General features: G+C 46.3%; 1 protein-coding gene across 1 annotated transcript in view; it reads left to right on the top strand.

The window, feature by feature from the left end:
- Positions 1-3,893: 3,893 nt before the first annotated feature.
- NXPH1 (neurexophilin 1) overlaps positions 3,894-22,595 on the top strand; it is a gene marked incomplete at both ends in the record, with an annotated part of 137,091 nt that continues 118,389 nt past the window's right edge. Inside the window, one exon of the mRNA XM_082331377.1 lies at positions 3,894-3,947. Within this exon, the coding sequence (XP_082187503.1) occupies positions 3,894-3,947 (54 nt within the window). The remainder of the gene's footprint in view (positions 3,948-22,595) is intronic.

The following is a 22,595-nucleotide window of genomic DNA, read 5'->3' as shown; positions in this document are numbered from 1 at the left end:
AAATTCACTTTAAAAAATCTAATATTCCACTTAAGCTGCTGTACCAATATTACAGAATCAGATAAAAGTCAAAAGACTGTGTCCAAAAATCCTAAATGTCAGCTTTTCATAAACATTGCATTCCCTTTGAAAAAGTAGCACATGTTCACAGCTAGAATAGTTTGGAGCCTGCTTTCTTATTTTTTTTTAAATGAAAAACAGCAATCTAGGCTCCCATATGCTCCTTGCTCCTTTCTTCTGGAGTGACAATGGATGGAAGGAGCAGTCCAAACAGCCTTTCAGAAGGGAAAGCTCAGTTCCACTGTAGTTAAAGAGTTTGTCCCAGTGGCCTTTGGCTGAGGAGGTCAGCTGAAAAGCAAAGAAAGCCTAGTGAAGCCAATGGGACCTTGGATTAGTCCCAATCTGACAGAAAACAGGTTTGTCCGTCCTTAAGAACTTTGCCTTAAGAGGCTGCTGACAACTCAAGTAGATACCATACAGACTGGGCTGTTCATAGAAGACCTTGCTGAATTCACAGGGGGAGAAAATTTTAGTGGGCTGAGGTAAACAGGAGCCATGCTTGTGATTCCAACGGAGCCAGGAGATCCTCCACAGTGCCCCCATAAATGATATATAAGGATCTGAATGAGAAAGACCAGGAGGACCTTCTTCTATTTGACCAGCTGAAGGAATAATTCTTCTCCAAGGACTACTTCCTTGTCGCCTCCAATATGAAGACATTAATGATCAGACCTTGGAGAAGATGAATCAAGTTACACAGACCGTAGAGTTGAACTGTTCCTTCTTTGAACAGGGGATTGTTCCTTCTTGAAGAAATGATGTCTTCCTCAGGAACATGACCCAGTGAAATCTGGCAGACTTCGGGTTTGCTTTTCCTGCTCCATATTAACCTGGCAATCTCATATCTAAGGTAAAAGTAACCATGCTGGGTCTAAATATGTAACAGCAGCTTATTGCAAAGATCAGCAGCTTATGCAGCTTATGGCAAGTTTGTTCTGTGCGAAGAGAGCAACATCCATCCATCCATCCATCCATCCATCCATCCATCCATCTATCTATCTATCTATCTCTGATTACTAAATGTGGACAAAGCCTCTCACTTACAGGGAAGTAAGAGTGGAATAGATAGGAAGGAGGGAGTCGAAAGGGAAAAGTCAGCTGTGATTTTTTATTTGTTACCCATTTGAAACAAGAAGTCCCTAGGCAGCTTTAGCCTGATCTGTAATGCAGAGGCTGTCTGGAGGGGCAAGATGACAGTATGATTCCTCGCAGGCTGCACACTTCTGTTCAAATCTGTGACGTGAGCATCCCACATGTCTAGCAGAGTAATGGTGCTGGAGACATATGGAGGTGTCCATCTTCCAGGTGTTTGGAGCAGAAATGGCCATGGGGGAGGCTTTGGTACAGCTCTTTCAAAGAGTACTCATTACCTTCCCCCTCCTTTCCCCACCCCCCTTTTATCACAGTGTTCCAAACTCAGACCCCCAAATTAAAACAGTATTTTACAGCTTGGTAATGAAGCCTCAGATTGCAGATATTAATTACCAGGACGTGCTCTGAGGGAAGCAAGGATTTGGCAGGACAACTGAAGTCCTCTTTTTCTCTCTCATTTCCCGCTCTGTACAGCAAGCTGGCTTGCTTCTTGGTTCCCCTTTGGGAGGTGATAAATCTGAGCTTTGCTGTCGAGGCTGGGCATCTGGTAAGGCTACCCTGTGCTGTTGGTATCCTCCCCTTCACCCTGTCCCAATGTCACATCGGTAATGATGCAGTTTGGGGGATGGAAGAGGGCAGGAAAAAACCCCATAGGACTCCTTGTAAAGAAGAAGGAATACAAGGTCGATGAGACCTTTCCCTTTACATGACAGCTGATGGGATTAGCCACAGCACCGGCCAGGGTTGAGCTTTCCAGCTTCACTCTGAGGGGCTGTTCAGCTACAGGTTCCTGCTTGCGGGGGAGAAGCAACCCTTTAATCCCAGAGCTTGGCTCCCGCAGCCGTCCCCCAGCTCTGCTCCAAGATCCCGCCACCTCAGTGCCTGGTTTGTGGGCGCCCGCTGCCTTCACAGGCTAAGCAGCACTGTCGTTGCACGGGACACCCCTGAGGGAGGTGGAAAAACTAAAATGAAAGGAAAGAAAGAGGGAAGAGATGCTCTCCCAGGCTCCTTCCAGGCGCTGGGCAGACAGCCGGCTCCCGCGGGCTGGCGGAGAGGGAAAGGGGCTGTGCCCGAGGCGGCAGCGCGGGCAGCAGGGCAGGCAGCGCGGGCAGCGCCGGCGCCCCGGCAGAGGCAGGCAGCAGCGCGGGCAGGGCGGGCAGGACAAGCAGCCCAGGCAGGGCAGGCAGTACAGGCAGGGCAGGGAAGACAGTACAGACAGGGCAGGCAACAAGGCAGGCAGCGCGGGCAGGGCGGGCAGGGCGGGCAAGGCAGGCAGCGCGGGCAGCGCAAGGCAGCTCGCGCCGCCCGGGGAGGGCTCTGATTCATCACCCCGTTCAGAGGAGAGGATGGGACGCCGCTAAACTCCCCTTTCTCCCTCCTCCCTTCCCCCTCGCCAAGCAAGCCCCCCCTCTCCTCCCCCCTCCGCTGCTCTTTCTCTCTCCCCAAGCAGTGAGGCTCGGACAGTGCTCGGCTCCAGCGCTTTATTTTAAGATGATCGGCCAAGGTCTTTGCAGATAGATTTTATCTGAAGTTAAATAGCAGGCGCTCGCCGCTCCCTCGCCAATAAGTCATTTTTAATAGAGACAAATCGCCCTGGACGCCCCGGAGCGCCGGTGCCGCCGCTCCTGCCCGCGCCCCCCGCCGAAGGCGAGCGGGCAGCCCGGGCAGCTCCCTCCTCCCGTAAGTGTCCTGCTCGGCGGAGCCGGAGCGCGGCCGTGTGCGGAGAAGGGGAGGCGAGGGGGGGAGAGCCTGCCAGCCGCCCCGCCGCCCTGACAGTGCCTGCGCCGGATGCACAGCGGCCGCGGGACATCTCGGTGCGGAGCGCGGCGAGGAGATGCGCAGGGGCGGCGGGCTGCGCCGCGGCTCTCGGCCCCTCTAGGCTCGCCCATGGAGCGCCCCGCGGAGCCCCGGCCGCCGTCGGACCCCCCAGGCCGTACGTATCCCCGCCGCGGCCCCCCCGCGGCGGCGGGGCTGTCCGCGGGGCGCGGGGGCGGAGGAGGGCTGGGGCCGGGGATGGGGGTCCGCGCCCGTCGGGGCGCCCCGGGGCGCGGCCCCGGCCCGGGGCAAGGCACGACGAGCCTTGGGAGCGGCAGAGGGAGGTGGGCGCTTGTGGGGGTAGGCAGAGCCTGCCCGGGGGTCCCGGAGGCGAGGCTCTTCGCCTCGGCTTTAAGCGCCGGGGAGCATCCGGAGCCCCGGTCCCAGCGTCTCCTGCCCCTTCTCCCCGCCCCGGCGCCGCTGCGCTCTCCGGCGCGCTGCCGGGGCTCCGCGGCCAACTGGCGGGCGGCTGCCGCCCGGTCCCCGCCGAGGGCGCGCAGGCAGGCAGGGCAGGGCTGGCGGTGGCACCCCCGGGCCGTCCCAGCCCACACCACGGGGCTCTCCAGCCCAGTAAAAGGACTGAGCGCCGGGGAGCGCTGCCTACAGTCGCTCCGCAGCCAGCCCGGACCGTGCGATCACTTTGCTCTGACGCTGGATTAACTAGATTTTAATCGGTTTTTGTTTCCCCCACCCCCACCCACACAACCCATCTCCTCCTTCTCTCCCGCCCCCCCTTCCCTACACACCTCTCTTCCCCCCTTGTCTCAAGCCTAACCTTGTCTTGTGGTCATGGGGTCTATAATTTCATTTTTGTCTAGGCTGGTGAGAGCTCTGCTTGTTCTGTAAAGTGGATGTCAGGTGGATCTATGTTCTGGAAGGAACAAAGAGGCAGCGAAGGCAGCGCGGGGGAAGTTTGAGCGGCGAGGATGCAGGCTGTGTACTGGTACGCGGTCCTTCTGCTGCAGCCCACCCTCTACCTGGTGAGTGCCGCCGGCCCCTCGCACGGGCCGGGGAGGGGGGAGCTCGGCGGGGAGGAGGGCAGCAGCCTGGCGGAGAACGAACAAACTCACGGCCGCTACCGGCGCCCCGCAGCCAGCCCTGCCCCGTCCTCCCCGGGTCGGGCCGAGGCCGGGGAGGGGAGGCGCGGGGCTCGGCCGGGAGCTCTCGGCAGGGCGCGGGGCGGGCAGACCTGTAACTTCTCCTCCGCCGGGAAGGGGCGCGCCGCCGGGCGAGAGCAGGGTGGGGGGCTCCCCGCTGCCACCTCCCGGGCCGGGTTCCCCGGTGCCTGCGGGGGCACCGGAGCGCCGCTGCGGGGGCGCCCGCCCGGGCTGTGGGCTGGAGGCAACTTCTTGCCCTCTGCTCCCTCCTGAGGGTGGGAGCCCCTCCGGAGAGGGACCCCTCCGCCCCCCCAGTGTGCCACTACGGGCGGCGCGGCACAGGCGTGCAGGCACTCAGCGACAAGCACAGCCGGTATTTTCCGCGTGAAGTGTCATTGACTTTCGTAGCAAATCTCCTTTAAGATTACCGAGGGAACACGAGTAAACAGCGGCGTTATCTCCTTTCACAAACACTTTATTCCCTCTACGATCGCAAGGAACAAAAACAAGGCAGGCTGCTCCTTTGTAGCCCCTACCTTCGCTCGCCTGCGATGCGTTGAGCAGGCAAACGCTTGGCGGGAGCTCGTCCCCGTGGTGGCGGAGGAAGGAAAAGCCCCTTTTCCAGGAGGGAGGCCAGGAGAAGCACCCCGGGCGCCCGTGCCGGGGGAGGCGGCGGCCCGGCTCCGGCTCCGGCTCCGGCTCCGGCTCCGCGGCCGCCGGGCGCTGCCTGCGCCGCCGCTCCCTGCGCTGGCGCGGCCACGCCGCCTGGGGGCGCTGCGGGGCAGCGCGGCGCGGCTGAGCGCGGCCGAGCGCGGGGCAGCCAATCCCGAGCGGGGCCGGGCCGGAGCGGGGGCGGGGGCGGGGCAGGCCGGGCCGCGCGCTCCTCCCGCGCCCGCGCAGCGCCCAGCGCGGCCGCGCAGCGCCGGGGCTCCCCGAGCTCCCCCCGCTCCCGTCCCGTCCCGTCCCGTCCCGCCCGGCGTGGGTCCCACCGGGGGCCCCTGCCCTCGCCGGGTGGTGCCACGTCTGCCGCGGGCGTCTCTCTTCCCCGCGAATTTTATAGCCGGGGGTGGCTGGGGCGGGGGGGAGCGGGGAGAAAAGTGCGTGGCAAATAATCTATCAAAAAGCCGGAGCGAGATCGATACGTCGTGTTAAATTTTAAATGTGTTTGCTGGCAGTTAAACTGCTCTCGACTCATTACAACAACAGTGCTGGATTTATTCTAATGCGCTGCAGTCTGAACAACAAGCGCATTAATTCTCCTTTAATTGTAAACTGGGAGCATTTGAAAACCATTCAGTGTGCAAATTATGCTGATTCAATTACCGTTTAGTTACAGACTTCATTACCTGAATGCCTTTTTTTTTTTTTTTTTTTTCCGAGGGCTTGGCATTGCAGAGTAAAGGAGATGATTTTCCAGTTTCCCTCGAAACAATGCGAAATATGATACCAAAAAAATCGGGAATAAAAGACAACCTGGGGGAGGGGATGCGCTCCTCGGCTGGGCTGTGTCTTCTGCCAAAACACTCGGGGGGGATCCAAAGGATTTCCCTGTCTAACCCGATTCTCCTTTTTAAGTCGATACTTCACGTTTATGCCAATCTCTCCCTATTCTCTGTATTTAGGGAGTGAGTCTGAAAGTTTGCGTTAGGCCATCGCGTGATGATAAACTGTTTATTAGCATCGAAGCATGAAGTTTTGATTAAAGCGTTAATGCGGTGCCACAAACCAGCAAGGTGCAGCGCTTTGTTGTGCCTCTCCGTGTGTGCGCGTCGCTCTGTGTGGACTAAAGCAGTTTCAATTAGGAATTAAATTTTCAGTACCCAACCTGTTAGGAAGGGTAAATGAAACGGCAGCACAACCTGCTTCCTATCGAGCCTGTTAAAAAAATCCTTTTTGAGAGGGGATAATAATATAGGGGAGAGGGAAAATAGCCTGTTTCCCCTCCGCCTGAACTAGGGGGTATTCAGAGACAGTGAACAGCCGCAGCGAGGCTGGGCTGCCTCGAAGTTACTCATTTATAGACACTCACTGGCTTGTAATTTCTCTTCACCCAGCAAACCACTGCTCTTTTTTTTTTTTTTTTTTGTTCTTTTTTTTCCTTCCCCATCGTTAAACCTCTTCCTAATGAAATCTTGGGGCAAGAAGTGCTTCTGCTTTTCTCCCCCTTTTTAATAGAGCCATATGCCATCCAGCCTTATTGGCTGAAATTTATAGAGGTCACGGCCGACCAGAACGAGTAGGAATTTTGCTGGGGTAGAGATGGTTCGCCGTATTATGTTTATTGGTAAGAACACTAGTTAGCCTCTGCGAGACATGCATTTTCTCCTTGTTTCGAGCTGTGCAGTGTATTGAAAACGTTACATTTGATTTGCAGTGGAAATGCATTTCCTTTGGCCTAAACGGATAACTTAGTACTTGCTTGGTAGAATTAGGAGTTAACCTTTAAAGGCTTGCAGTTATTTTGTTCCTTCAGATTTAGACAGCTGCAGAAAGTATTCAAACAGCTGCAGTCGGTCTTATTTACCACAGGACTCCACTTCACCGCTGTTCTTTCGAGAGCACCTTAGTCCTATTCTAATGGATAATGTTTTCTTAACTAACGGTGCTGTGCCGAGCTCAAAATCGTCATTAAGGAGGCACGTAAATATTAAGAAAGAAAAAAAAAAACATCCGGAGATCGTAGAGGCTTTTAGGTTTGAGCTCTGTCTCTTTGTAAGGACGCCGGGGTTTTATACCGCTCCCGTAATGGAAACTTTCTCGTTTAATTCCTGCCTAGTTGCCAGTGAATTTCCAGTCCGACACCACAGGACAATAAACCGCCAGGCTGTTTCTTTTCATTTCTTTCTTTTTTTCCTGGGTGGAAGCAACCTGCTGTAGAAACCACTACAAAACGCGCGGGCTGCTGGCAAAGACGGCAAGGATCCTAACTAGGTATTTCTCAGTGGGACAGGTCAAGGATGGCCCAAAAGGAGAAGGCAGAGCGTTTCCGTACCGGCTGCTGAGGAGACCCTTCGTGCGGGCGGGGACCGGCGGGCTGCGGGCCGGCTGCTCCCGGCGGCGGCGGCCGCTCGCCCCGTCCCGCCGCTCCGCGGCCGCCGGCCGGATCCTGCGCACCCCTCCGGCCAACTCAGGGCGCCGGGCGGCAAAATGCCTTGCAGGTTGCCGGATTTTCCCCCCCAACATGTTCACAGGCTCTGCCTTCGCCTGCTCTAGGGGGAACTTCCCGCACGGTACCAGCAAGGAATGGTAACGTGCACCCGTTTTGCTGGGATCACCCTGGCGTGAAGAGACTTCGGCTCACTACTTAGGTACTCCTTACCCAGAGTAGCGGGTATGGAACTAAAACCAGTCGGAGTTTTGCGTTGCATGCTGCTAGGGTAAGAATCCCTCCCCCCTCAGCCCCCCCCCCCCCCCCCCCCCCCCCCGCCTTGCCGTCTTTTCCCAGGAAATTGTTTCTTTCACCGGTGGGTTTGTAAATTAGGGTATACACCAGAGCTGACCGACAGAGCGTTTTAGCTCCGCGCGGAATTTAAGCAGCGCAAGAGCAAATGGAGGGGTGATTTTTTACCCCCCCTCCCGAGCAGGGCTGCGAGCGGGGCGTTTTGCGGGGGGAGCTTCTCTGCGCGGCGCTTGGTCAGAGAAGCGCAACTGCGGGGCTCCCGGGGCACCCTCTTTTACAGGGCGATGGCATTGGCAGAGGCGCTTGGAAACAGCCTGCTAACCTCCTCCCCGTGCCGGGCTGGGAGTTTAAGATCTGTTCCACCCCGTCACTGTAGTTTGGAGGCCTTCTGACAGCCGAGCGGAGCTTTCCTGCAAAAATATTATGAATAATAGAGGTTTAAAATTGTCCTCAGCGGTGGCACAGTTGGCACGGTATTTGCTGAGGGGGTAGGCAGGGGGTTAGTGGCTCCAGAGTTTGTGTACATTTAATTTCGCTCTGTGTCACACTGTTTGCGGTCATTTCACCCCGGTTAATGAAAGCTACGGAGAACGTGAAGAGATATCACGTGCCAGCGAAGATAAGTTGATTTTTTTTTCTTCTTTCTTTTTTTAAAGATACTTGCTGATTGTGTCCTACTTTGTCGCGGGAGAAAAAAGATCCTAATCCTCTATAGGCAGCAAAGATAAAAGAAAACAAAAAACAAAAGAGAGAGAAGGCATTGTCCTGTTGTAATCACCACCCACAGTGTTTTCTCAGAGGCATTCGGTGCTGAAAGCATTCGGTATTGCTTTTTCCCCCCCAAATAAGCGAGTTCTTGCAATTTTCAATTTGACGTCGAAGGCGGGGAGGGGGAGAGAGCGCTTGGCGCGGAGGGAGAGAAGTTGCTTTTCGTGCGAGAGAGTTTATGTAGCCTTGAGAGGATCCCGCTCCCTCTTTCCAAAGGAGTTTGAGAGACGCTTTCGCGGTGGTGTAGGGGCAATAATTACCCCGTCGGAAGGTAAGGCGCGGGAATAGCAACCGGACTCGGATCTCGTGCAGGCGAAACAAACTTCTCTGAGCTCTTTTTTTTTTTTTTTTTTTTTTGTTAAGCGGAGGATGGTACAATCTTTTCGGGGCTTCCTTCCTTCCTAACCACCAGGGACCTGTGCTAGCAGTTTAAGAAGGGGTTTCCCCGCACTGAAATTTCTTTTTCCTAGTGCTTAGTACACACTATTTTCATTTCTTAAATCGCTGGAAAAAGCAGCCTGGAATAGATTTCACCCTTTGGACAGGCACCTGAATACAATCCAATATCCCCGCCTTTCTTTAACTAGCCAAATCTTCCAAGTCGGTACCTAGAGGTATCCATTTTAAGCTGTTTAATATTTCCCTGCATCTCTAACCCGCCATTTTAATTAACAAAAAGCCAATTTCCCAGTCGTCTTAGAAAGTGCGGTGAAGCAGGTTAAGAAACCAATTGCTCGGAATAGCCAGCACTTGGAGAAAATGAATGTGTGAGCCATCCTTCCCTCACTAGGATTGGCTTCTGTTCTCCCGATTGGGCTTGGGTGAAGTTATGCTGTGATTTATCAGATAGTTTAACTCCCAACTTGCTCTTCTTGTAAGTCAGCATTAAACCACCTCCTGGGTGCTTTGTAAATACAGCTTTAGCATTTTTTTCATGCAGCAGATTGACATGTTGACGATTCTGCTTTAAGGAATGTGACAATAAAGTGGAAAACCAAAGGCTGGCAAGCACTTCATCAAGGATAAAAAGGTTCTGCTGTAAGGATGTCACTCAATTTATTGTGAAAGTCGAATGAATTACGTTTAATGAAAGTGCTCCCCAGATGAATATTACCAGCAATTTCCTGAGTTGGCTCTGTCAGATTGATATGAGGAAATGCCAACCCATATCAAAAAAGATCTCCAATCTCAATTACTATGCAAGCTTTCGAAGAGCTCCTTTTTATTGATATGATATATATTGGCGGGTTCTCAATGCTGTGGAAACTGCTCTCTGTTCAACAGGACGGCATATTTCCCAGTTTATTGTTTAACCCTGCGTTTTTCTGGCTGTTGTTTAAACTTCTGCGAGTGCCCTTCTTTTGGAGGGGAAATGCCTCTCATCCTCTTTGCCTTTCCGTGAGCTAGAGAGACCAAAGTTGTGTGTCTGGCAGAGAGCAGGGGCGATGCTCGGTGCAGGGTTTGTTCAGCCTGGATGGACAAAGCCGAAGGTCAAGAGAAATAACTCGGCTGAGGCAATGGCGTTGGATCCCCTCATTTTCAGTGTATTTCTAGGCAAAGCACGGTAATATTTGTTACGACTAGCAATCCCAATATTCCCGCCCTTTCTTCCTCATTCCTCTAGGGCTTCTTTGGGCAAATTAGAAATTCACTAAGCCCGCGGAGAGAGAGAAAGGCTCTTATGTCGCCTCATCTACATAAGAATTGACTTTGTGAGAGGCTTTTCTGTTCTATTTTAACTACTATGACACCGGGTCGCTGTTTAGGAATACAGCTTCTTTTCCCAGAATCCATCTTGCTGGGCTTGTTTGTGATTAAAGGAGGGGTTCAGTCGGCTTTCTTTTACCACTTCCCCCTTCTCTTTCAATTTTTGAATCGAAGAGGAGAGAGAAAGAGACGGTATTGAAGGACAGCCGGGAGGGGCTCGGTACTCTGCAGCAGGACAGGGACATGGGCACCTTCACACGTGAAGCTGCGCTCCCTCCACGCAGCATTAAAGAGGAAGCAGAAAGAGCTTCTCCTTATCACATGTCGGGTTAGTTTGGGTTCCCATTTTCCTGTTCGTTACTGGATCCGCGTCTAAAACTTTCTTCAGTGCACGATTAGTCCACGGGATTGTTTTTTTTAAGTGTGCTTTTTCCCCCGCTCTGTCGGAGATGCTGAATGTTTCGAGCCGCGGAAGGCTAGTGCAAGCGCTGCGGGGAGAGCGGACGAGAGCTTGCAGACGGACTGGGACAAGGCTGACTTTGAGGCGCCCTGCTCCGCGCCTGCCGCGCCGCGCCCAGCCGCCCCGGCCCGGGGCTGGCGCTCCCCCTTCCGCCGCCCCCAGCAGCCCCGGCCCCGCCAGCGCCGTTCAGCACCGCGGAGAGCTCCCGGGAGGGACGGGCAGCGGCGCCAGCACCGCGGACAGCGCCCGGCCCCGCGCCGCCCCGCGCCCCGCTCCCCGCCCCGGCGGGAAGCGCCCCCGGCGCCCTGCGCTGGGCGCTGCCGGGGACCGCGCCGGCCCTTGGGAACCCCGCTTTCACAGACGCCCTGTCCCGGGCTAGTCAATGTTTCGGGTCACTGCTGCTCAGACCTCACCCGAAACCTGCTGCGGACTTGGGGTTTGTCTGACTGCGTTGGTTTTCTTGAAGGGAGAAGCAGATGGGCGGACAAGCAGATCGATGTATTTGCTGTTGCTGCTGACTGGCTTTCTTTGAATGGCGAAGCAGCCGCTTTATTTTCTAGGGAAAAACTGACCAGAGGGGCAATACGTGAGTGTGGAAGGGAACACGGATGGGATCTTGGATTTAATCATCTAAGATCCCTGGCAGGATGAGTCTGGGCATCGGGAAAGCTGTTCTGGGATGCTCGGGTTTGTCTCATTGCATCCCAGGACCACAGCATCCTCTCCTTTTGGAGAGAGACCAGAGATACCCGAAAGCGTCGGTGTCCCCGGCTGTGGGATATGGCTGACACTGAGGTGTGAGAGCAGGGAGTGGTTAATTAATAATGACACTTCCCATCCCCTGGATCATGGCAGGAGTGGCTCTCAGACATAGTTGGTGTCATTTTTGGCATAGTGGCACTCTGAGACACCTGTGAGGGGCAGCCGGATCTCGCTCCCTCCACTTGCTTGTGTCCCGACAGCCAGGGCTCAGCATATCTCCCAGCTCCCTCCTTGCTTTCAAGAGGAGATAATCGCAGGCAAGTGCTTCCACCCCTGTAAATTCCTACTCACTATCGACAGAGCTGTCCTCTAGAGGTCTGCTGCCTGAAAAGCACTCGTCAATGAAACACTGACTTTTGACAAGGCAGGTGTAAGTGGATGACTGATGGAGAGTCCTTCAATAAAGGAATGTGATGGGAATTGCCTGGGCTGAGAGGAAAAAAACCCACAATCCCCACCAACCCTCCAGACAAAACCATAAGCCATTTATTCCCGATCCATATTCTCCCATGAATATCAGTAGTGGTTGTGATGCTTTTGCTAGACATGAACATTTTCCAGTCCCTTTTGATTACACCATGTCCCCATGCGTGGTGCCTGGAAACCCTATTGTCTGCTTCAGAGATATTGCTTTTATCTTCCAAATGCCACCCTCATTAATGTCAGTGTCTCGCAGTCCAACTAGTGACAAATGTCTCAGGGACATTCATCTGCCTTGCACACTGAATCCTTCTCTCCAGGTGCCCTGTCTTTTCCTCTCCAAGAGGTGGTTTAGTAATATTTTCTTCCTTGCCCTCCGTGTCTGCTGTGAAATGATTTCTCCACTAGTTGGTCTCTGTCCTGTCTGTTTACGTGTTAGTTTTGCCAGTGCCTTCTGGGGTACCACCTCTCCTGTTAATCTGTTTCATCTCTTCGATGACAGGTTAACCAGTGCATGGGAAAATAATCTGCTCTTTCCACATCTGCAGATTGTTGAAGGGGGAGAAATTAGTTTTTTTTCCTTTCTGGGAGCCTACCAAATGATAATGATACTAGTGCCCTATTTTCCTCAAATTTCATTTTCTAATCCAGACTTGATGCAAAAACCAAAGAATGAAGAGCCTGGCTGTTTCTTTTTGTGTGTGTAGCCTGGTTATTTCTTATTGTGTGCACTTTGGATTGTTCTGGGTTTTTTTGCTGAACTTCTGAAAAACTGATAAGTAAAATAGACCTAGGTTATTTCTTTGCATATTTCCTTAAACTTTGGTGATTGCTGTACAGGATCCCTAAGCTCAGCAGATTCCTTTTCACAGCAGAGCTGACAGCCAAAATCATACCAGGAAAGAAGTGATCTAGTAGCCTCAGTTCTTGGAACCACCTGCAATTAAAATATGACCTATAAATTTACAGACATATTTTAAACAAATACAAATTAGATATATTAAAATTATTTAATTTTTTAAGGAAGAAAAGTAAAGAGTCACTTAAAATCTAACCAATACAACTAATACTTGGTTGAAAAACAGAAGACGCTGCTTACCTTCCTAGTTAGAACATCTGATGCTTTGATCCAGAAATCCCTGAACTCAGTGGTGATTTCTGATAATTCCAGTAGTTGTGAATCTGACCCTATGAGTATAGTGCTTCTCCCTGGTACTGCATACCTATGTCAGAAATAACATAAGTAACGTTACAAAAGATTAGTGACTAGCATGTCATATGCCCCTGCCTCTCCTGCCAACACCCCCCCCCCCCGCTCATGTCAGCCCTGCATGATATGGGAGTAAATTTTCAGCTGGCACAGTATTTCCTACATTTGTCTTAGAGGTGCATATGAGCCACTGGGTAAAAGAAATAAGAAGACACGCTCTAGCCGTATATTGGGGGCACTACTGAAAAACAAAGGCTGCTATACAGCAGATCCTATGGCCTGATCCTGCAGTGTTATACAAGATAGGATTCCTATGTAAATCAATGGTTTACTTGTGTGAGGAGGACAGATTCTGTCTCCTGTTGAAGATTAAGTAGACCATTTCTACCACTGAGAGTTTCTTGTCATTATTCAGATGCCACTTCAAATTGAAAGTGTAATTGTCAGCTCTTAAAAAATTTTAACTACTGGAATTTCTGTTATGGATAGTTCAGACCACCTGTACCATAATATTTATCTGCACACTCATTTTTATAAGCCATTCTTGATTAGACTTTAGGAAAACAATTCTTCTGCTAGGCTATTTTGTCAAGAAATGTTGTCATAGGCCTTCAGGTGTATAAAACTGCTTATATTAATAGACTGCTTGTTATATTTACAATCTCTTCCATAGCATTTGAGGTCTTGCAAAAGAAGGCATGAACTTAAAATAGGAATGATATTAAAGCTGTGTCCTCATGGTTGTTGCACAGTCAATAGCAATATTGTAAAATATTGGCCTGTTTAAAATCAGAATGTTAGTCTGTAATTTGACTAATTTAGAGTAATTTCTGTTGTCACTTTCTGCAGCTACTCTGTATTGCATACAGAGTTTTTTCTTAATGTTTATGTAGGGAATGCTTTGCACCTTGAGAAGATTTTGTAAGCAATATTGCTAGGTAAAACATCGCAATAATACTGTAGCTTTATGGAGGACAATTGCTGAGTGAACAGACCTTTAAAGAGCAGGGAAATAATAAGGAGTACAAATACAGAGTTGTGGCATAAAAGATATTCATAATAAATAGTACATCAAAACCTTAACCATTAAAAAAGTCGCGCTCCATCCTGCTGCCTTCATCTGTAATGAATATTACCTTAACAAGGCCCACAATCTTATATTCCTACTTATTTCTTCTCCCTGCTTCCACAGACAATCCCATTTGCTTAATTGGCTTGCTTGTAGTAGATGGTAGTGTAGTACATGTTGCAAACAGAGGTGCAAGAGTACGACCCTTTAGTAACACTGCATGCTAATATCTGAATTATAAAACATTGGAATTATGAGTAGTTACTTGCACAAAGGATATCCTTGACTTCACTGGAGCCACTTCTGTGAGTGGTCGCTTGGAGTAAGGAACAACATCATCTGGCCCTTGATACGACAGTGCTCTGAATCATCTGCTGTATCTTCAGCTTGTTTCTACTGAATCAAATGGTGGTACCTCTTGCTGTGTACCTCCTTCCTCTGTCAGCAGCTCTGCTGGCTCTACTAGCGCTAATCATTGGAATAAGATACTATCCCATAGAACTGTAAATATATCAGAATGTAGTTTGTGTGTGCGTCTTAGATGCACAGAATATTTGCTAGCTAGAGCAGAGTGAGTCTTGGGAAAGTTATTGGGTGGATTAGCAGATTGTAATGATATGGTTCAGTCTTTCAGTGTAATGCAATCCAAATGAATATGGAAATGTGTGACTAAGTACATTAGAGGAGGTGCGAGTGCTGCTTTTATTCTTCACAATTTATGGAATATTCTGAAATTGTGGGGTTGTAGCAGACACTTCAGAGTAGATGCCAATGGTTTGTAACTACTTTTTTAGAAGCAAAACACAAACTTAACTGAAGTCAGGAGACTTGCTCACACATGCTTCAGTGCTTTACTGAACTAGGACCATAAAGAAAGTGAATGCTGCATGGCTTTTGCATTTCTGTTTTTAGGATATAAGATTTTTCTTCTTCCATGTCAGAAAAAGATCACGCATCTATATCTTTATGAATGTTATAAAGTAATATTTTTATCAAGAAGTTGCTGAATTTACCTCTGGGCTACTTAGGATCTATTACAATATTATGCTTATAAGCAAGCATTACACTACCTGTCATCCCTTATCCTAAACATATTTTCTTTATTATAGTCACAATAATTATTGGATAATAAGAATTATCCATTAATTATTGGATAATAATTATTTTTTTTCCTTAATTCCAAATATTTGGAATCATGATTTGTGACTTATTCTGACTACTGATTCAGCTTCTGAAGAAATAATCTGCAAAATATCTTTATCTTTGAAATGAAACCAAAGTTAAGCTTTTCAAATAGATCATTCATTCATCTTTTTTTTTTTTTTTTTGTAAACTTGTTTTTGAAGTATTCAGACACCACCACTTACTGTTTTCTAGAATTACAAAGAGATGCAAATGGCATATCTGAGAAAGCCATGTGTGGCCTGTATGCAATATTATATCTGTGCTTTAGATTTGAAGTCTAACTGCTACTGATATGCATTTTTTGGAGACCATTGCAGATATTTTTTTTCCTTTCAGAAGAAAAATGTACTTGAATGATGACCATGTAAGGCAAAAAATGTCCCCTTATTTATTGTTCCACAAGAAATTTGCATGTTGATTCAAGACTATTCAGACTCATGAGACCTTTGCCATTGATTTCTCTGGTCGTAAAATGGTGTCCTTAGCTTGATAACTATTTCTGTTTTTATAAGGTGGTTGGGAATGATATTTCATTACATTTTAGTTTAAGTTGCTTTGTGTGAATTAGCTATTCATAGCTAGCACAGGAAGGAAGAAGTAAGCATTTCTAATAAACGTGAAAGAATATGTATGCGTGGCTATGTGGTATTCATAGCCCTTGGTCTGAGCAACTTAGTCTTCTGTGAAGTTAAAAAGAGCTGAGAGGGCTCTATATGTTTTCATCTCTAGCATTGTTTCTGTCATTGTGGTATGCTTTAGTAAATTTACCTAGAAGAATGCCGTCCTGTCTTTGGTCTGCCGTGAGACCCTTCCTTTAGTTCCAAGTCCTTTTGTTCTCTGGCAAATGGCTCAATGGCTACAGCACTCCTTCACCTAGAGTAATGACTACATGATTCGTCCCTAAACTTTTATGCTTTGTTTTATCCAAGTGGCACAGTGTTAGTCATCTATGTCTGGCAAAAAAATGAATCTGTGCTGCCAGCCGTTATAGGTGGATGATTTGCTTTAGCTCAACAGGTGGAGCTGTGACTTCGCTAGCCTGTTGATTCAGGCTAAAATTCAGCTAGCTGGACAGGTCCCTGACTCAATTTTGCTCGTGTATTTTACATTCCTTAAATTTGCACTTACATTTCCATTGCTCATGGGAAGTTTTTAACCTCCTGACATGTAAAACTCTTCAGGTAATAAGAAGCAGCATGTGTGCTCACGTACTCATCAGGAGAAGTTGTTCATTGGTGGGAATGTGATGGTTCTAGGGGACTGCTATGGAAGTATTTTTCTACTCCAGCTTTGCCTATTAATGGAGAAATTAGACTGAATCTAAGACAGTATTTCCACTTAGCCCTCTTTGAGTATGGTCCACCTTGCATGATGGATTTAAGATTAATCCCTGAATTCTAGGAAATGTTTGGAATAATTCTCTCTTCAGTATGTTTAGAAAAGGCTAGTTACAGTGGATTTATGTTAATAACTTATGTAAAAATAGCAAACTCATTGCTTGTACATCCCGTAATTCTCATTTCATAGACTACTTGCAAGTCCTATGGGCCATGGTCCATGTTGCCCATTTTTCCTTGATTTAGCTGCAGCTGATCATGAGGTGGCTGGAGTAATGGATGAAGGATCAGTCTGTGTTGGGAAAAATATATCACAGAAAACCAGGGGAGTGGCTTGAAATGAGTTGGGGTAATAGCATGACATTCACCTATAAAAGTTCTCGCTCCTCAGAAGCTTTCAATTCTCCTGTATTCTCGTCCTTTTATATTCATTTTTCAACATACACCTGTGTAAACTTGTTTTGTTTGATGAATGTTTAGAGAAGGATTGTTTCCATATGGATTTGCGCACCCCATGGTAAGTCAGTGCTTCAAACATAATACTAGATGTTCACTAATCACATCAGAAGTGTTCCTGATGCTACACTTTTAGAGTGGCAAAGTCAATTAGGGGAACAAAGACAATGCTATCTGAAGGTTTCAAGTCACACTATCTCCAGTAAAGAAATAACCATTGTGATTAGATGAAGCAAAGAGCGCCCAAACAAACTCCAGACTAAAATATGCTGAAAACATTCACTGAATGGTTATGAATAAAAAACCAACAGAAATCAAAATGGGAGAGGGTATTTCATGAACAGAAATGTAGGGTAAATTAATCAAATAAATTGTTTGCTATTAATAATGTGACCAGCTACAGTCAGATTCCAATAAATATGCCCAGTGGGGATGGAAAATCTACACAACTGAAATTACATTGATAAATTTATCCTAGTGTCCAATGCCTTCTGAGTATGTATTTAGGAAACAAAAGCTGTCATAAAGATAGCCTGACAGAAAATGGACTCAACTCTTTTTTTTCAGTTGAGATAGTTCTCTTTGACAATGGAAGTAATTTTCAGGTTCCTTAAGGATGTTAAATGTATCGCTACTTAGGTAGAGAATTCTTAGCAGAAATGTCAGCATAAAAGTGACCTCCCATGGTTATAAAATAAACTTGAGGTTATGCTCTTTTGTTTGTTTTCATGATAAGTAAACATGATATGGGAGCTACCTTTTTTAAAAATCACATGGTTTGACCTGTTTAGTACCTAAGGAATGTTTGCTATGGTCACCTCTACTTTTGCTAGAGGACTCGTTGGGAATGGTAGGGAATGCATGTTATCAGCTCTCATGCCTGAAGAAACAGGATGTTCATCTTTAATGAAATCCTGTTTGTTCTAAAATATGAATGAGTCACTGAAGTTGCATAGAAGTAAGTACAGTAATCAAAAGGCAATCCCAGCACAAATTCCTTCTTAGAAATCAAAACAAAATCTCAAAGAAAAGAGAATCTGAATAAAGATTCATCCTGTCCCAGTTGCTTAGCTTTCACAGTCTTTTCTCCTTTGATGTCTATTTCTACGAGAGTCTGACTCCTCTAAGCCTGGACCTCTATTTCATTTTTGGCTATTTAAGAATCATTTACACAGCACCTGGCATTATTAGTGACTGAGTCAGTGTTACCCACAAACCTAAGGCTCTGACTTCAGTCACAGGCTTGGTTTAAAGCTGAAGTCTTCACTTAGGGTTTTTTTTGCTCACACAGTATTACTGCCATTGAGCACAGTAAAGAAACATTGCAAATGTCCAATGAAATGACTGTGCAGAAAGTTTCTCTTACATGCAATACTCTTTATTCTTCATCTTTGTTGTCTTGTATTACAGCTTCTAGCTTTAATTGGTTAACTACTTCATATTCAATTACTCCATAATTACTTCACCTCAACCATGCATTCAAGCTCTGGCTTTCTTTAGTGTGGTGATTTCAGTTCATGACAGTCTGAATATCATCTTTGGACATTTTTCAGTGTGCATGTCCTCACAGTACAGTACGTTTTCCATGGCTGATATGTCAGACCATAGCAATCTTGTTTTGATCATCCTGGGCTCAGCTGTCAGCTTCAGTCACACATTCAAGCATCCTATTAGTCAGTTGTAAGAAGCTATTATATGTAGCTAAGCTCTGCTCCCAGATAAATGACTGCACCTCACATTCAGCTATCACTTACAACAGAATTAGTATCAGCTGTGATAGTTAGACTTCTGGGTTATTTTTGAGCTTAAATGCCACCACTGCAGCCTAAAATACCATAACTTCTCCAGTAATCATGCTCTTGACTCACAGAGGCAAATGAAAGCAAAAAATAGGGCAGTGCTGGCCATTGGGAAGTAGTTCCAGCTGGATCTGTAACACCCTAGACTTGCAAAAGATATGGTAGGGTCATAGGACTTTTCCACTCTCCATTACCTTTGTTCCCCATTCATATTTTTCTTATCAGCCCAGTGGCTGAAGCCCTTGCTATGGATTTAAAAGATTCAATTTCTTTCTCTGCTTCAGGAAATGTGAACCCAAAACTCACAATTCTGAGGTAATTGCTTTAACCACTGCCCGGTGGAATAATCTGGGGAATTTTTTTGATTTTGATTGTTCATTTTGTTCTGCTTGGTTTAATACACTCAGGTACTCCTTCACTCAGGAAACAGGATCCCCTTGTAGGTAAGTTCTGAGACATTTGTAGTATTAAGTCTTTCTCTCTTGCTCTTTGGCTCTATGCATCTGAGTTCATTCACAGTGGAAGCACTTCAGATTTTGAGAGCCCTATATCAGAAAAAAGCTTTATTCTGATGTGAAGGAAATTCTTGAACCAGAAAGTTGAAATTATGTTGTCTTGCCAACTCTATCCATTGGACATATTAGCAACAGTAAAATAAGGTGCCTAATTCTAGGAGCGGTTTATGCCTTGGAAATGTCAGAAAGCGTTTAAGTTAATTCTTTGTCTTCCTGTGGTTCTGTGAATTACACTTTCAGAAAATTTCTCCCAGCAGGGATATGTGGGTATATAATTGCAGGTTATGAACTCTAACAGGTCCTTGGGACAGAGAGAGTGAGCACCCCATTGTTGTCATTATAGACACCTTCTGGATCTAACCCGGAGGATCTTCCAAAATTGCTAATACTAAGCATAAGCAGTCTTGTGCTTTCCTGTCTTTAATCTGCTTGCCGGACCTCCTTTATCTTCACAGCTACATCCAAGTCCAATTCTTGTCCTTACATTGTAAAAAACCCTTGTCAGCCTGTCATAGCACAGTTAATTAATTACTTCTAGAAAGCTATTTATGTGCCCAAGATCCTGAAGGCTTTTATTTTTCCCTAAGAGCAATACTCGTGGTTAGCCATGGGTGTATATTGTTAGCTTGAAAAAAGTTACGAATTTGCAGGCCACTACCCTCACTCCCTGTCCATAATTTTTAAGCTTATAATTGGGTTTGTTTAATGATTTGTGTCTATCACTCCCCATAGAAAAACTACTGCATGCTCTCTTTATATCTTGCCGCCTCTTCATCTTCAGTGCACCAGCAGGAGCTGTCAGTAAAAGGATAAGAGAACTTGGCTCCAGCATCTTATTTTATTGGTTTAGGAAAGACATCAGGAACAAGGATTGCAGGGATGTTCTAGCTTGGTGCATCTAGCTCTGCGAGCTGAAGAAAGCAAACTCAGTTTTGCAGAGCTGAAATATGTATAGGTTATTCCACGCAAATAGCTCTCAGGGTTGAAGCATGTAAAGAATATTAGTGATTTTCAGCTGTAAAAGCTGAGGTCCTTCTGGGAAGTAGTTAAGATTTGAGATTAGAAACACCCAACAGACTAGACTGGCTTTGAATGGGCATTTCAGGAATTGTAAAAATTATATACCTGACAAAAAGGCCATGCCCTACCACATTTCAAAGGTTTTTCTTTCTCCAAAAAGGCAACATTAGGACTTCTCAAAGAAGAACTGTTTTTTTCAAAGCAAGGTATATTTTCCTGTAATCTTGTTCTCTAAACCATTTTGTGTTAAACTTTCCACAAAGACTAAACAAATATTGAGGCAGATACCTTGCAGGGAAAATTTTACTCCAAGTGGTTAGAGTTCAGCAAACTTATAAGCACCAGAAAAAAGGTCTCATTATGGGAAGTTTCAGGCAACCTTAATCATAGCCATTGCTACTAGAACCATCTATAATTTACAGACACATGTACCCTCCTAGGTGCTCTGTGTGATAGTACTTTCCAAAATGGTATTATCCTATAAATACCTTTTGCACTTTTTTTAACGTTGTACTTTGGAGAAGCTGGAAGTGTTAAATAGAATGGTTAGAAGAATGCAGTTATTGTTATTATTTATAATTTCTTTATAACACTGCCTACTGTATAGTGGTTACAGACCAGACTTTTAGTAGTAACTTTTTCATCATGAGGTGCTTAGAAAGGGCAGAGGAAATGCTGGGATGTAATGGATAGATTTTTTAAAATTTTTTTTTAGCCACATTTGGTATGCATAGGATGAAAAATCCTGTTCTTGAAATACTTAAATGTGCAGATTGTATCAAATTATACATAGCTTTAATTATTTTCTAAATATACTGTTCTAGAAGTATAGACATTATAGTGCTGTTGTTCCAGAAGAGTGCGATATATTTCTTTTCAAATAAGGCTTTTTCACCCTGCCATCTCTTTATGGGTAGACCTTTTTAATCTGTACAGCTGAAACATGTAGCTTGTTATAGAAGCTCAAACATAATTAGTGATCAGTTTGTGCAGAAAGAGCTAAGGGATAAAAGAAACAGTCACTCATTATTTCTTATTTCTCCATCTTAAAGTAAGGAGATTTTTCAATTGGTAAATGAAAATAGATTACCAGTGCCACCAGATCTGGGTGAAATGTACTGGTAGCACAATTAAGAAAGCCTTGCTATATTTCAGGCTACATATGACCTTGGGAGAGCTCAGTTATGCCTTGGGACAAAAAAATTTAATGTTTCATTTTGTAGCGGTACCATCTTTCACCTTTATGTGGATTTAAAAATGTAAATAAAATTGCTTTCTGTCAATGGTATATGTGAAGGTCACAGTCATATTCACCATGAGAATTCAAACTGCCATTTGACCCATCATTGGTTCAGTAGATAACAATGCATTCTATTCACTTCCAGTAATCTAATTTGTAAGCATTTTATAGCCCAATATTTTATGCTTAGTTGCTAAAAAGTAAGAAATAAACTTTTAAGCACTTAATTGTAGATTTATTTAAGGAATAACTGTGTATCATATAGAGAAGTTTTTTAGAATGCCAGGACATCTTGTATTACAGTCTTACTTGCAAAAATGGCAAGACTGAGTGCTATAAAAGACAGGAGGAATGACTAGCAAAAGAGTTCAAGGGCTCTCTGATAGTTTTAACTTCTATGTGCTTATTTCATGCAATTCTCTCACAGATCTTCTTCGCGACAGCTTTGGCATAAATTGTATTCTTCTAAAATTGAAAACAAATAAAAGCCACTGTGCCTGCTGTTTAGAGGTGGGGATGGATAAAACCAGTTTTAATTTAGATGATATGGTATAAATGGGATTTTTCTAGTTTTGGCAATGCAAGACCTGGGAATAAGTGTGAGGTTTGTTTGCCACAATGCAGACTACCCAAGTGCCTGCAGATTTCTCTCTGGATATCTGGAACATTTGTTGGCCAGAGGTTCAGCGGGTATTAAGTCCGGATGGCTCCCTTGATCTGGCCATATGTGACTATACACACCTTCTGCTGTTGCTTCCTCTCTTGGCTAGCAAACCAGTTGTTCTGAAAGTGTGTAAGCTGTCATGCTTTGAGACAGAAACAAACCCTTAAATGTGAAATGCTAGCATGAGACTTTCCTACATGCAACTAATTCTGCATTTGCTTAGTACAAAGAATACATATTCCTTTCACTGGAATGTGAACAATATCTTATTCTTAAATATTTTAGTGACACATTATTTAGACCTTCCTTAGAAACATCTGATACTGGCCATACGCAGAATCAGGACACTAGGTGAGGTGAACTGATTTGGCCATTACTTTGTTTCTGTATCAAGTGGAACACACTGAATGCATGTTACCATGAGATTATCTCTACCTATTTGAGAGTAACTGGTGAAAGCTAACCACTGTTAGACTCTACAAACGCTTTATGGCAACAGGGTTCTGATGGAAACCACTT

Source organism: Platalea leucorodia (assembly GCF_965183815.1).
Source record: "Platalea leucorodia genome assembly, chromosome: 1".
NCBI classification, from domain to species: domain Eukaryota; kingdom Metazoa; phylum Chordata; class Aves; order Pelecaniformes; family Threskiornithidae; genus Platalea; species Platalea leucorodia.
Note: the sequence above shows the minus strand (reverse complement) of the source record. Positions and strands in the feature narration are given on the sequence as shown.